Genomic DNA, 16,146 nt, shown 5'->3' on the forward strand with positions numbered 1-16,146 from the left:
AAAATAAGAAATTCATTATAATAAATAATTGTTTTATTTTCATCAATGATACGTACTATCTGTAAATATTTATTGACTTAAGTTAAATACTATGAAATCTTAATATAAAGGAAATATCGCACTTAAGTGTGATTGCTAAATATGTTTATTCTAATTTATTCATATCTGTCATAGCTTGTGTCTTTAAGTAAGACAATTTTTCTTGACTTGTTCCTCCCAAAGCTGGAGCATATGGAGGAAGGGTGAACTCAACCATTTAAAACTACAAATCAAATCTGGTGATATCATACTATGCTATTCGCTGATGTTCTCGCACGTTGTTAATGCACAAAGCGCCATGAGCGCCACATGGGTGGAGGATACCGGCGCTATATAAGTTTTCATTTATTATTATTATTATACTATAACCACATGTAGTAGATAAGAGTTAATGTCCTATGTTAAAAAAAAAACTACACTAAAAATATATTTATTGGTAATGCTGGTAATAAAATTGATTAAAGAATCATGTTGTAACATGTATTTTATTATGACAACTGCTTCCTATAGTAGAATTTCAAATTATAACAGTTGCTTGCAGACTTAGTGAAATTAAAAAACCTGTGGATCTATAAAACTGGAGATATTAGATTTATAAATCAACATTAATACAGTTGACACTCTGTAATTGAACAAATCCCACGTCATCATTCAAAGAAACTGAAATATATCATTTCCCGATAATATGGTTAAGAATTTGATTAATTAACAAGTTTAATGTCAGTTATGAAACTTAAAGACGGCAATAAAGCACAGGTTGGTAAATGACAGTGTCGTAAATGACCTACAGCTCTCTGTTTAAAATTGCTTCCTAAAATTCAAGATTCCGTGCTAATCTAGGCCGGTCCAAAATATGCAAAATCTGGTTTTCTGAATGCAATCTTGATACTAGACTATTTTTCAATCATCGATATTTTTATTCCATAATCGAAATAAAAACATATACAAATACAATAAAAATAATATAATAATGGAAAGGGATACAAAATAAGCGCTTTAAATATCTGACACTAACAAAATAGAACAGACATTGGTACAAACAAATAAAAAAACCAAAATAACAAAATGTAAGGGTACACCTTCGGGACCCAACAGAAGGGACGCTTAATAGAAATGTTCCCTGAATAAGATTTGGTTGTAGGGTCAAAATATTTGTTCTTTTCACAGGAAGTGCCCACTTAAAGGAAAGGGTTCCACTGTAGAGTTTGACATTCTAGTTTTAGGAGGGATTCCGTTATTTGAAAGCAGGTAATAATTCTTGCAGTTCAATGATGCTATGCAGTACATCAATAGATAACAGAAGAATGGCTATCAGCAAAAGATTACAGTGCACCCTCTATTTTCATTAATGTGAAATGGAAAAGTCACTATTACAATTCTGTATCCTTGTACTTTTGTGATGTCAGAAATGAAATTACCAAAAAAGGTGATAACAAAAGTGATCTATATATTTAAAATTCAGCATCATGAATCATGTTGAGGGATGGATCATTACATATAGTTTTCATGTTGATAAAATATATTTCCTGCTTGTAATAATATAGTATAATACTATCAAATAAGTTTAAATAGATAGAAAAAACATTACCTAATGTACAAATCTTCAACTTCTTCAGTATGTCCAAGCTTACGTAGCGCCCTCGCTAAATTCACCATAGCAACTGTGTGGGTAGGTTGTAAAGACAGACAGCGTCTATACTGCTCAACAGCCTCTGTCCATTCATCTTCAAAATATATTTTTACATAATATAGAAAGAAGGTATGAACAATATGAGAATGTCCGCAACAGTGTTCAACTCAAGGAGGTTAGTTTTATATACAATTAAAATACACAAAGACTTTATTTTATTATTACATTTTGCAGAATTGCAGGCCTAACAGTGTATCAAACACCTCCCAGCCTCTCCAAATTATTTTCACTTTTAGTAAGATAATTAAGAACCAACTGTAGACATTGAAACTCCTCGGTATCAAACATTTGCCTCATTTAAGCCAAAATTTGCTTTATATGATATCATTCTCTCACCTATACGAGACAGAAAGGAGCCATAGTTATTGAATGTGTCTGCATTATCTGGAGACAGAGTGACAGACTTCAAATAATGTTTACGGGCCTCCTTAGGGCGCCCTAAGTCAAGCAGTAATGTTCCCAGGTTAATGTGGGCATCACTGAAATCTGCATTGATGCGAAGACTTGCTCTGTATTCAGCTTCCGCCTTGTCGTAGATCTTCTGATCCCTGTGGGAACAATCGTAGAATTAGAGTGAGTTATTCACAAATTTCTTTTAGGTGGATTACATATTGTGAAGAAGCATGTCTCCATACTGCACATACACATCAATAAAAAAAACTCAAACACAATATAATATTATCTCTATGAAAAATGTAATGAATTAATAACAATAAATCACACCATACAGCAGTACTATTTTAAAACTATTTGGTTGAAAATAAAAAATTATCTGATAAAACCATATAAAGATAAAAATAGTCAACCTGAAGCCGATTGTCTGGAAGTTTATGGTTAAATTTAACTGTTTATTGGATATTTTTGAAAATTTTGTTCAACCAGAAGTCCAATTGTCTGGAATTCAATAGCTTGTTGGTTAAATTTAACTGTTTACTTTTTTCATTTTCCTCTGGCAAAAGTGAATAACTTTTATTGAAACTACAAAATGGCCTACTAAAAGCTTGATTTTGTACATTTTATTTTAAATGCTTTGGGGAACAATACATCTTTATCCAAGGTAACTTTAAATGAATAGAATTCACTATTGTTAATACAGTAGAACTCCTCTTTTTGAGATACCTTTACAAGGGCCATAATACGTCCAAATTCTATTAAGGCCAATTTACAAAGACGAGCGGTAACAGTAAGCGGAAAAACATGTAACTTGTCCCACGTAGAATCTTTATCTATCCTGAGCGGAAATCGCCCGTCCGTTCGGCGTGGTGTGGTAATTGTCATAAAGAATAAACATAGATTCTATATTTTTATTACCGTTTACCGCTTATCTGTGAATCCCCATTTAGAGGTTATTTTGTTAGGTTCGGGGTTCTATATACATTATACTGCAACAGTTTCATAATTTAGTTATTCTCTAAAAATGGTCTTTTTATGCTTTTACTGCAAGAATTGATTGCATATCAAACTTACCTAAGTACATTAGCTAGATTGAAGTGAGCTCTTGCATGCTGGGGGTTGTTAACAATGGCATTGGTGAAAAGAGCCTTTGCTACATCCGGCTTCTCTGTGATTAGTAATGTGCCTAGGTTGTTACTGGCACTGGCATAATTTGGATATAGCCTAGAAGAAACAGATAGGACATTACATTAGTTTTTTCCATGTTTTTATATAGTTTTAAATTGTGTTGTTTTGTAATCTGTATGGACGATCTACGCATGTGTGCCACTGTTAAAAAAGTGTTGCTCCAAAAAAATATTATATTATATTATTATTTTTAAAAAGAGAGAATACTGAAGTACTCATTTCATGAATATTGGAACTCCATTCATAGTTTTAAGAACAGAATTCATGCAAGTTGATAATTGTTGTAGTCAATGTACTTCCAAAATCCAGGTTATGTTTGTGGAAGATGCTGTTGTAATTTTCTGGTTGAGTTTTGTATGTTTTGTATCCAAAATAAAGGAAATGAATAAATTAACTCATTCAGTTCGCTTGATGATACATAAGACAGTGTAACAATAAGGGTGATGTTGTGTTATTCTAAATAATTCATTCTGATTCCATAATGGGGCCTTAGATAATGACACTCTTTAGAAAAAATGATGGCACAGTTAAAAATCAAATGAACCTGATACTGTCAGGCAAGCATGAACACTCCAAGCTACTGCTACTGCCAGCTTCTTATAAATTACATAACATTGTGTGTCTAAAAGTATCTGCTTTTGAAATTTCCATTTAAAGCCAAAACAAAAGTAATGACTAAAAACAATCTCAATCTCAAAAAATCAAAATAAAGAGGAAAAACGGCAATAGATTTCACTGTCAATGGCCAATATTAACATATCATCATAACCAAATATAATGACTTACACTGTCCTTGGGTGGCCAATTTACTTATAATTTAAGTCTTTCTCATTACTTTTTGTATCATTAAAAATGTCATCAGCTAACTGATAGTCAAGCCCAATAACACCTGGGATATTGCATGAACAATGCTATCTTCGCCATTAGACCTCGTTATCATGCATAAAAGAATTGGGAGTTATGAATAAATAGCACATTTGGGGCTATTAACTTGTCATGCGAAAAAAATTACTTTTGCTCATTATTCATTGAAAATGGGAAGGATATGTTTGCACTATACACACAATAGTTTTGTACTGACACTTTACTACCTCTAATTACCGACCGTATTACTGCATCTACATCAATATAGGATGAAAGGGCCTGTTGAATGTATTCGATTTTTGATGCGGATACAAATACTTGACTCCTTCTAATTTAAGACTATACTGTACAATCAACATGGGATACCTGTATGGGTCTGGTTGTTAATAAATGTATTAAGTTGATGCTGATCTATATAAATACTTGTCTCCCTAAAGACCATACATTCAAACATTCATTCTAGACTGTTTTTAGCGCATCTAAAGAAAACACAGTCCACAACAGGAGTCTGGTTTATATGTAAGGGATACTAGACAGAGTATTTTGGATTTGCCAGATCCAGAACACCGACTTAAACTTATGCAATGGATGGATAAAGCACTTACTTAAGTGTTATTTTATAGTGGTGTATAGCCTCTTCTGTTCTATGCACATCTTTAAGATAGTTAGCATAATTGTAGTGTGCTTTTGCATTATGCGGTAACGTCTCAACACCAGACCTGAAAAGCAGAAAGAAAAATCTCAATTTGTTAAAAAGGTTCTATAACAACGAAATGGCTATACACAGAACATCCAATTCTTTTAGATCACATCCCTTGAAAACATAAATATGTATATTTGATTTTGTACTTTGTGTCACTGTGATGAATAAACTATTAGACTGTACTCTGGTTAGCTTCAAGTCAAATTAATTTTTGTACTTTCATTTTAATGTTTTTTTTGCTATGTGATTCGAATTTAAATTTATACACATCAAATTCTGGGGAAATATATTGTATATTTGGTTTCATTTTTGTATGTCATTTTGTGCTGCCTTTTCAAGTCTAGGTTGTCTGTCTTTCCTTAAGTAATATTTTCTTTTTTTTCTGGCCTAAACTATCAAAACAAATTGTTAAAAGGAAAATATTACAGTAAGGTTTAGTTCAAAAACTTTAAAATAATATTAAAACAATTGCTTTTTGTTTTTGACAGCACACAATTATCTTTTGTCATAAATTGTAGAATGAATATTCAAAATATGTTCAATGGCTCACAAAAACTAAGACACATCAAACTAATAACCCAATAGAGAATTTGATAGTTAAAATGTAGATTGTATATTTTCACATTGAGATCATGATTTTATGAATTTTTTGAATTATGTTTGAATAAATCCAATATAAAAATGGTTTACTTTGTTTTGGTGAGGAGGAATAAAAATAATAATAATGTACTGTATAGTGATGAGGGTTTGTCATTTAACTTATGACACCATAGTTAATTCTTATATACAGTAATTTTTAGAGAGCATAGAAAGCCGATTTTCCACTAGGTGAATCTGTTTGCGCGAATTGCCACGTCAGTTTATATGCATGTAGTGCAGAGAGGGATCTGGAAGATGGAAACTTGAATACATATATGTACAAGCATGAACCTATTCGCCTAGTGGAAAATTGGCTTTAGGCTCTCTTTAATCTTTAAAAAACTTTTAAAATTGTTAGATAAACGAAAAAGCTTGTTGGAAAATGAAAGTATTTGGTGTCAAGAGTTCAAAGTAGCACACTGTCAAATTGAATTTGGTGGGAAAGCTTCTAGACCATAAGATCGAGAAGATTCAGTAGGCTGGCAAATCTGCATACAACCTCAAATAGGTAGCGTGCCTTGTATGCAAAATTAGTTGGTGTGAAAATAATGTTTAGCAGTTACTATAACAGTACTATTTTGTATTTTGCTTTTTTTCAAAGTTATAGTGTATTCATTGTAGTTTTCTTACAATAAATTTGTATTAAAATAGTTTTCTAAAATTTCAATGTACCTTCTTGTGAGTTATGTCAACGCAATTTTTGAATGTGAAAACATAAACAGCCCTTTGGCATATATTACTAATTTTATTTTGTTTTATACATGACATACTGAAGAAAGTGTAAGAATGTTGAAAATGTTCTTAATATTCTTAAGTAGGAATGTGACCCTAGAAATGACATTAATAGCCAGGATGTTTATATATACTTTATAATGTATAAATTGATTGTTTTGATACGTGACTTATGAAAATAAACGTGTAAATTTGCAAAATGTCCAAAACGACTAAAGTAGCTGTATATTTCTACATTAATGAGATATTGGTTCTGATAAGAGAGCCTTAGAAATTGACATTAATTGCCAGGATGCGTACTCTAATGTTCATAATTATTTCATTAGGTTAGGAATAAAATATCAAACCATTTCTGGCAATATGTTTTCTACATCATTACATTTTCATACCATTTCAAATCATTACAATATTACCTTGTATAATTAAAATTCTCATTTATGTGGGCACGTGGATACGTTTCTTATGCTTGACAGCCACTATAGTAATTTCATATATGTAATTTTATTAGTCAACAAAACCACTAGATCGCTAACATTACCGTAGCTTAAGTCTTTGCTTTTGGCTAGGTGAACAATCATGGTACTGCTATGATAGGTCAGTATTTGAACCCTAGGATGCGTAAGCATGCGACCACAAAGTTCCATTGCTACTGTTGGTAGCCCTCACCTGAATAGAGACTCTCGTGAATGCCACACAGAGTTCCTGACAACTGTCCTCCATGCAAACATGGCAACAAGTAAAAGGACGGAGAAAGTGATTGCACTTGATAGTGGTTTACCAACTTTATTGCACATGTTCCACAAACCATGAACAAGAAGAATACAGTAGCCCATACTGAAAAGAAAGACAGAAACATAATACTACTAGGCCTAGGATTGTTTTTATATCTACAGTACAGCATTGGAGTTGTCATCACCCTGGACTTGAAAGTACCAGTTGTCTACAGAAGTTTACTTTAACTTGTTTAATCTTTCCCATTACAGTGTACAGGTATTTCACAATATTTATAACATAGTGTTATTAGAATATAAACCTGAAAACAAATTAAGTAATAAAATCTGTTTAAATATCTTTGACATTTTACAGAAACAAATTATCTATAATATAAAATCCTAGTATAAACACATCTTTAAGGTTGATATGATATTTAGTTTACATAGGCTTCTCTGTTCATATGAATTCAGCACTCTTATCCCCTTGGGATAAGCAGGTGTTTTCATAATGTAGCTTGATGGAATTAAGTCCACTCCTTACGGATGTTTTGCGGATATCAGTGAAATGAAGTCTATTTTTTACTTTTAACTCACTTTATTGCGATAATTATACAATGGTGATAATTTCTGAAAAGTTCATATGTTTTAATAAGTAATGAGGTTATACTAATTAGAATTAACTCCTCCATGGTCTGATAAACAGGCTAAGCAGATATACAAAGGAGATTGTTTTGTAACTTCAAATATTACTATGGCAGCACCTACGTTCTTACCTTGGTATATATAGAATCCTTTCTGCTATTACAAATCCAACTCTGAAAAATAAATTCGATGCTGGCAGAAACGGAATCGCAAGTACTACTAGACCCATTAAAACAGCACGTTGAGAAACACCCTAAGAAACAAAAAAGTATGTATTAGTTAGTACTGTAGTGTATATATTGTGTTAATTGTTGTTTGGGAGTATGTTTCCATACGTGTTTGATCCAAAAATGACTGGGGTAATATGCACAGACCCATTAAAACAGAACGTTGAGAAACACTATGAAAAAAAGTATATATTATAGTATGTAATGTATTGCATGTTATGTTTTTTGTTTGTAAATATGTTTCCATACGTGTTTGATCCAAAAAGGACTGAGGTAATATGTACAGCATGTAGCGGTTTCTCAACATTAAGCGCTTAATAATAAATCCAAGATATTATTATTATTAATTATATTCTAATGATATCGTTGCTCAGTACTTTTTTTTACTGAAATTGTGCTTCAGGATAAGAATAAATATAATAAAAAAGAATAATATATATTTATTTATAGTTCCCAAGTTGGTGTTATATTATTAGTTTGACAGCAAATCTATTCTGCAAGATATCTTATCTTTTATTGTCTTTATTTTGAAGTAACAGATCTAATAGATTTTTCCAAATCTATTGCCTTATTCAGTCATCAAACATTAAGAGGTCAAAGTTCAAAGAAAATAACTTGTAAGAAAAAGAATAATATTATTTAAAAGAAATTCTATGTGTATCTGCAGAAGATGAAATAATAAAAATTCTTTTTCCTAATTATTTAGCAACTACATGGATCTTACCATGAAGTCATATAAACTCCTTGATCATAATGTATTTTTAGTACACCTTTTACATTCATGTCTTTCTTTAATCAAACCTAATGCATTATTACCTAAAACAATATCATACAAAACATACTGTAGAGTGACAGTCAAACACTTGAGGTTAAGTCTTTACAGCTCCTTGTATGGCATTTAGTGTTTGACTTTCGGCAGATTACATTGTCTTAGCTTAGACTTTGGACTACATTACTGTCCACTCTTAGAGTTTCAGTCCCTCAAGCAGATGTTTGTATCATCTTCCATGTACAAAATGCCATCACCATGGCAACAAATATCGATGTTCTACACTAGTTAAGTACAGTCACATTTAGCATATCATTGGTGTGTATTGGATACTTGTGTATAATATGAAAGTTGTATAGTTTACAAAGTACCATATATTTAGCATACCAACAGAACTGATTTCCTTTGGATACTCTAAATTGGCTAGCCCAAAGTGGACTACACTTGTTGGTGCATCTCACACACCAGTACTGAAATGGTTTAGATATAACTTTGTTTGGTACTCAAATTGAACTAAATATCTACACTTTTAAAACTGTCTAATTTCAAACCAAAAACTTTCAGCATCATTTTAAACAGATCAATGATATCTGTTCCGAGAGTGATGATGTTTCAAGTCATGTGACCACTTTAAACGTAGCTTTTGGCTAGCTTATTAAAACGTGTTCTTAACACATTTGCCGTCTGACTGTTCTAATTGCTTTTTCAACATCAATGCATACAATTCACACTCTAGTAGTTTCTAGTCGGTGTGAAAAAGAAAAAAATACACTTCCTTTTAAAAATTAAAAATTCCATAATCGCCTTTTATTATGGCATCACTTGTAGTAACATGCATTTTTAACAGATTTTCTCATTATATGTCATCTTTAGATGACAGATGATCTAATTTTTTAGTTAAATCTTACCACAAATCATTTGAAAAAATCGTTTTAATAATAATATATAGTGTATGATATGATAATGTAAGAATGAATATTTGTTTTGTATTTTAAATTATTAGAATATATTAATAATCAATATTCAAACATTTTTTTCTGGCATGTTTTTTTTTATTGTCCTTGAACCGTAAGTTTCAATGCAAAGATGTTATGAATATTGCCAAGTTACAAACAATTTATAAAAATATTATGGTAGGTTGAAAACATAAACAGATATGATATATTCATAGATCGATATTTAAGGTAATAACAAGGTACATATTAAGAATATGCACAATTAAACTCGGCATCATAAAATTTCCATTGACCAGATTCAAACTGACCTCTTGTTTACAGTGCAAAATAATAAGCTGAAAATCATATATTATTATGATAGGTTTGATAAATTGTTTTTCAAAATACTATAGTAATGTTGTTCAGCTATTGCTGCTACTTCACTACTGTTACTAAATTTCTCAATTTAGTTCATAAAGGAACCCTTACTATGAAATCGCCAGATTGCCTACCTATAGAGTCAGGGTTAAAATCTTGCTTATGGTGATTTTTTCCCATTATTACAGAAATCCTCACCTTGAATGTTAAAAAATAAATTAATTAAAAGTATATTACTGGTCGATGTAGAGTTTCTTTATGCCTGAAAATTCTTCTACATAAATATATATATATAATATATTTGCTCTGAAGAAAGGCTAGTGTTGCCCAAAATCACTTTATTTTTATTCTGGATGTTATACTTTATAGCTTTTATAGCTTTTGCTTACTTTATTTTGTATCTCCATTGAGATCCAGCCAGTGATAGCCACGTGCATTGTAATTTGTTTCAGTAATTTGCCTTTGGATTTATATACTGTACTGTATATATTTATGTACTATGAATATCATGGTAATGGTATTTTTCAATTTATGTATTTTCAGGTGTGTTTTTATGTGTGTTTAGAATTCAAATGTCTTTCTTACTACATTCTTCACAATATTCCTAAAGCATACCTCATAAATGACTAAACAACAAATGTACATGCACATTTTTCAGGTTTTTTGCATTTTACTTTAGAACGTCACTTTCTATTTCAAAATAAAATAGAAATTGCCATCAATGTTTTTATAAATTCAAGATGAGTCTTGAATCTTGAATTCACATTTTGTACATTAGGAAATATTCATCAAATATATTCTAGCCAATTTGAAAGGTAATATTCATTTCAGAAATTGAATGATATACAATCCGAATCAGGTAGTGTGATATGGGAACATTTCCGATTGATGTATTGAAATAATTATCACTAAAATTTTGCCTACCATTTTTATACCTACATATTTCATTACTACAGGAGAACCCTCATCGGGATATCTGTATTAAAGGAAAACTTCCTCGTAAAACAAACAAGGGCTGATATATGTACTAACTGCAGTATTAAAGGGACACTTGCAGATTTTAACCTGAAATCATCTGCTTAATTAATACGCAGATATCCTTTAAACCACTGTTTATACCTATGTTATGTATATGATTTTTTTTTTTCTTTTATCATCTTTGCCTATAGGCATGTTTCCAACAGGCATTTTGCTTTTTTTTAGCTTTTATCTTTTATTTTTTTACCTAAATTTTGTTTTTCTTGAAGTAAATAAATGTCACTTTGAATTGAATTGAATGGTTCAAATTTGAGAACAGATAGTATGTATAAATATCTCAAAATGTATACTTACTTTTGCTATAAAAATTGCATACACTGTTAATCCCACCAGAATCACAAAGAAAAGTAACGTAGCTAGATTACGTATATCAAGAACGCTCTCAACCAGCGGTATACTAGCCATCTGCCAATCATATGATAAAATGAGGGGACACAATAAAAGCCACACATTGAACACACACAGGTATGAAAAAGTCAAAAATCTGAGGGAAAAAAAAATGTTTAAACAGTGTGTTAGGTATTCAGGCCTATATATCTATAGCACTAATGGTTGTTAAAGGTAAAGTTGAGTCCTGTATTCATTCTGAACATAGAGGAATGAGCTGTTAGAGTCCATTACATTTAAGCCTGTTTATTATGTAGTCGGGTGGTCAGTTCCTTTCCAATAGTACCCTTATTGGTAATGAATATTTTACAGTATTGAGTATTAAGTGTTAACAAATAAATAGAATATTTAATCAAAATGAAATACATATCTCCCAAAGATTGTATTATCAAGTTTTCATAACTTTTATATTTAAATAAAAGTGGTCTGGGTTTGTTTAATAGAGCATATTATAGTTCAGTTAATAAGATTTAAATTATCTGATTCTGTTGTGAAAGTAGACCGAATTGAAGGTAGGCTTTACAGTATTACCCCTCTCTCCCAATGGAAAACTAATTTAAGAATATTTGCATCTTTATGAAGGTTAAATGACTCAAAACGGAAGTCCTTACAACTTTTTAGTCATAAAATATCAAAACAATATAAAGATTAATAAAAAATACATATTAATATCTGCATTATCAATTCTATATGACAAATAAAATTGTAAATAATTATTTTGTTTCAGAAAAATCTGTCATAGTTATGACAAAATGTTACTGATGCGTGGTAGTTTCCAGGTTGTTATAACAAATATAATTATTAAAATACAATACGCATTAACACCACATAATTTTGGCAAAAAATATTACAATATAAACAACAAATATTCATGAGACAACATATCTATATTACAAATGAATACATTTGCCAAACGGCCCCAGGGTCTAATTTTCTAAATCTGGCCGAAAACACAAGAAATAACGAAGAAGCAAATCTGTATAAAGATTCAATTAACAACAAAAGCTAAAAGTATAATACATCCCCAGGGGTGAATTAAATGTATTTGTTACTGTTGAGAGAACTCTAAAAAGGCTATAGCTATATACTTGTAATGACTCCTTACAAATGTTTCGGTAGTTTGGTTTGCTCGTTGTTAACGACTCGTAACGGAATCCAAAGTATCGGCTGTATGACAATTGTTAGCCTTAATTTACCCACAGGGCGATTTCATTTTGTTAATAAGATGAGACTAACTTGACGACGACATACAAATACAATGAAAGCTGTGTAATGAGTTCTTTTTGTAAAAACAAGAATCTGTTTTTCTTGAATGAATAAATAATTGAATTGTCGATCAACAAATCATAGTCCAAAAACAGTCCAATATTGTCTTTAAAATTTTTGTTACTGGTTTTCAAAAAGGACAAAACTAAAACAAATAAACAAAAATGTATATATTGTATTTAAATCCTCACAAAAATGTGTAACTTTTGTGAAAAATGCTTAAAAAATCACTGAGCATTTTACAGTATACTCTTATTTAAAGTCTACTGTATATAGGTGACTATAAAAGGAGCTTTCTATAAAGGATATGAAGGTGAAAATACATTCACAAGACAAAACACAAGATGCTATAAACAGTAGTATCAATCTTTGTGAGTGGAGTTGTTTTGTCAGAAAACAGTTGACATTTTAAGCTTGGTTCCCACTAGAATGTAACGCAAGGACGTAAACGCAACGCAAGCGTTTTAACCAATGACAAGCGAAGTTATAGACAGTTAGCAATCACAAGCGAATAAGCCATCGCTTGTGATTGGTCAGTTCACTTGCGTTGCGTTACGTCCTTGTGTTGCGTCGCTAGTGGGAACCACGCTTTACTTGTACAATTCGCTCCTTATTTAAGACTTAAATGTTATTTTTGATATTTTTCTTTTTGTTTTTACATTGCCTTGTAAATGAACACACCCGTCTTATAAACGTGTGCCGCTGATACAAAAGCATTTGTTCAATAAAGTGTATCTTTATCTAACAGGATTTGAACCAAGAGCTTTTACCAGAAATTGAGAGCCACAGTTGGTAAGTGTAGATAAAGATCATTTATATTTCAAATATACATTTTAAATGACCCTTGAACTTATGTGTTTTAGACCTGACATTTGCTTTCTACCATTCAATCAATACAACTCGACTAAACACAATATTTTTCTAAGGAATTTGATACACACATTACACGTTGAAATCACATTCATCATTTACCTCGTGGAACAATGTGTAGCGTATGAAGCCGGATTGTCTTGATCTGAAAACGGCGGTAATTCCCCTTTCATCATCCAAATTCGAAACATGAACAAAGAACATAACTGTAAAGATAGAAAATAAATAATTGCAGATACGTCTTTATGAATGACAGCAATTCCTATTGTCTATGAGTCATTGAAATAATATGAGCTGGTTTTAATAGAAAAATTGATGATACTTTAAAGTGCTATTTTTTTTATATTTTTTTTTTATTAAAGATAATTGTCCTCAAAAACATTTTTAAAAAATGAAGATAAATTCAATTAGACTTTTAATTTGTACGTTGAATTAAGTTTATCACTTTTGTAGAAAAAATTATGTTTTCATAAATGGTCAAATTCAACCATGAACCCATTATAAATTTTTCAGGTTAATAAATTTTTGTTCACAGTGGATATTCTGTGACATAAGAAAAATATTCAGCAAAAAAAAACAAATTATTTTTTTTAAGGGGACAATACATCTTTAAACATTGTAAAAACAGAGAAAATCATCATTAAATTTGGTTGATTGATTTAGGATGTTTATTTTTCGAATATTATTATTCTAAGAACTGATTTTAATGCCGTTTTCTTTATTCATTATTTTCTTTGTTTCTGAATCTCTCGGCATTACACAAAGTGATTTCATTGACACTTCTATAGATTAAATAAATTTGTATTAACTCACAAATGTGAATAGTTTGTTTGAATGCATTTATAAGAATGCAGAATGCAAACATATACTGTAAATTATACTATCTCTATGATGCAATGCTTATAAATAATAACATGGAAGCAGTGAATATATTGAATAAAGTTTACTTTAGTACAGAAAAAAATGGAATGTTAGGTTTGTTGAATTGAGAGAAAATGTTCATTATTTCAATCATGACTCTCACTATTCAACTCATAAACATTGTTTGTATACTGTGTTTCACAGTGATAATCAGGAAAGACAGAGTTCTGATAATACACATTTTTGACTGGTCTATTTACAGTAGATTCTTCTATGAACACAAACAAATCATGATTAAAAATAATGGGCAGTATGAAATACTTTGGTTAGAATTTTTAGTAGGAAGATCGGCTAAAATAAAATAAATACTCTTACAATGTATTTTTTTTTTGTATTAATAGAATCATTATAAAATAATAAGAAAAACCTTTATCACTTTCATCAGACTTTTTCATCATTTGTTTCACATTACTATGTCATTTTAGTGTATGAAAAACAACCATTTTTTATTTGTAATCATAGTTGATTGATTCGTTTCGTAAATAATTTATTTTCTGTCTTAAAAATCTCCGCAAAATTGTATATGGATTATTATTATTTTAACAGATTACTTGGTAAGAAACACCTTTTTAATTCCATTTCAAAAAGCATGCAAGCGATAAAGAATGCATACCTTACGTCATATGAGTATTAAATTGATTGCGAAAAGAATTGTAATCTCAGAAGGTGAGAATAAAATCATGTTTTAATGTCATGCATGATCAAATTTGAGAATCGCGAAAGTATAGTGAGAAAATTGGAATACTAGAGGATCAAGGTACTAGAAATAAGTATTGATCTGATCTTAAAGGATTTAGGCTATAATTAGGATAATCAAAAGTGGATAAAGTTGGATTAAACATGATGTTGTTAAGACTTGCATACGATACGATCAAAATGACATCACAGCTTTTCGAGAAGCCTAAGGTGCTTAGATTTTAAGACTGAGTTGATTATTGACGCTCGTTGTAATTGTAAAGTTAGTAGCCATAATTGAAGATAAACATTGATTTATGAAATTTAAGAAGAATATTGAGGAAGGTGGATATTGCAAATGAGATTTGATCTTCAGAGTGAATGGTTTGTTGAGCGGATGCGTGACTTATGTAAGATTTCATTTATTTTTTAAATGAACAGTACTAATTAAACTGGCTACCTTTGTATGCTGTTCATACTTCAACATAATGCTCTGAGAAAAGTTTTATTTTAATGTTTATCTAAAGGGCAAACAAAAACAAATCTTACAGTGATAAAACATGTAGCTCCTCTTTTCAGCAGCGGTGCACAATCCATCGTAATGCTTCGAGTCTGCACAATTCTGTAATAACAATAAACAACAAATGTGTTTTGTTTAAATTATAGTGCAACGTACTATCGTTTAATCGGTTAGTAGATTTCTCAGAGCACTTACTAATCACTGGAACATTTTCCAACAAATAAATTTCCGCCGACAGCATCTTCATTTCATTCATTTATATTTTGATAGCACGCTCAATTAACATTCAGTTAAATGCCATGGACATTTATCAACATCAGTTATTATTAAAAATATATTGATGTTGGAAAGCCTCATGATTATGATGTTTTTCAGCCTAATATATTGAACAAGCAGCTGGGTATTTATTAATACTACAGTACTTGCTAAGAAGGCTATACATTAACAAAATTGAAAGTTTTATCCTGGATATAGAATTATAGTAATTTAAGGCTGGTTTCCATAAAATTGATACAGCAATGATAAGGATTCTTTCTGTGCAAGAGCAGTCAACAACA

At 30.6% G+C, this 16,146-nt stretch overlaps 1 protein-coding gene across 1 annotated transcript in view; it reads right to left on the reverse strand.

The window, feature by feature from the left end:
• LOC140040275 (protein O-mannosyl-transferase TMTC1-like) overlaps positions 1-16,146 on the reverse strand; it is a 51,767-nt gene that overhangs the window by 3,593 nt on the left and 32,028 nt on the right. The window contains exons 5-13 of the mRNA XM_072086076.1: positions 15,619-15,691; positions 13,576-13,679; positions 11,245-11,434; positions 7,735-7,856; positions 6,915-7,082; positions 4,780-4,893; positions 3,197-3,346; positions 2,066-2,277; positions 1,628-1,763 (exon numbers count right to left, since the gene is read on the reverse strand). Of these exons, the coding sequence (XP_071942177.1) occupies positions 1,628-1,763; positions 2,066-2,277; positions 3,197-3,346; positions 4,780-4,893; positions 6,915-7,082; positions 7,735-7,856; positions 11,245-11,434; positions 13,576-13,679; positions 15,619-15,691 (1,269 nt within the window). The remainder of the gene's footprint in view (positions 1-1,627; positions 1,764-2,065; positions 2,278-3,196; positions 3,347-4,779; positions 4,894-6,914; positions 7,083-7,734; positions 7,857-11,244; positions 11,435-13,575; positions 13,680-15,618; positions 15,692-16,146) is intronic.

Source organism: Antedon mediterranea, chromosome 2 (assembly GCF_964355755.1).
Source record: "Antedon mediterranea chromosome 2, ecAntMedi1.1, whole genome shotgun sequence".
In the NCBI taxonomy this organism is placed as follows: domain Eukaryota; kingdom Metazoa; phylum Echinodermata; class Crinoidea; order Comatulida; family Antedonidae; genus Antedon; species Antedon mediterranea.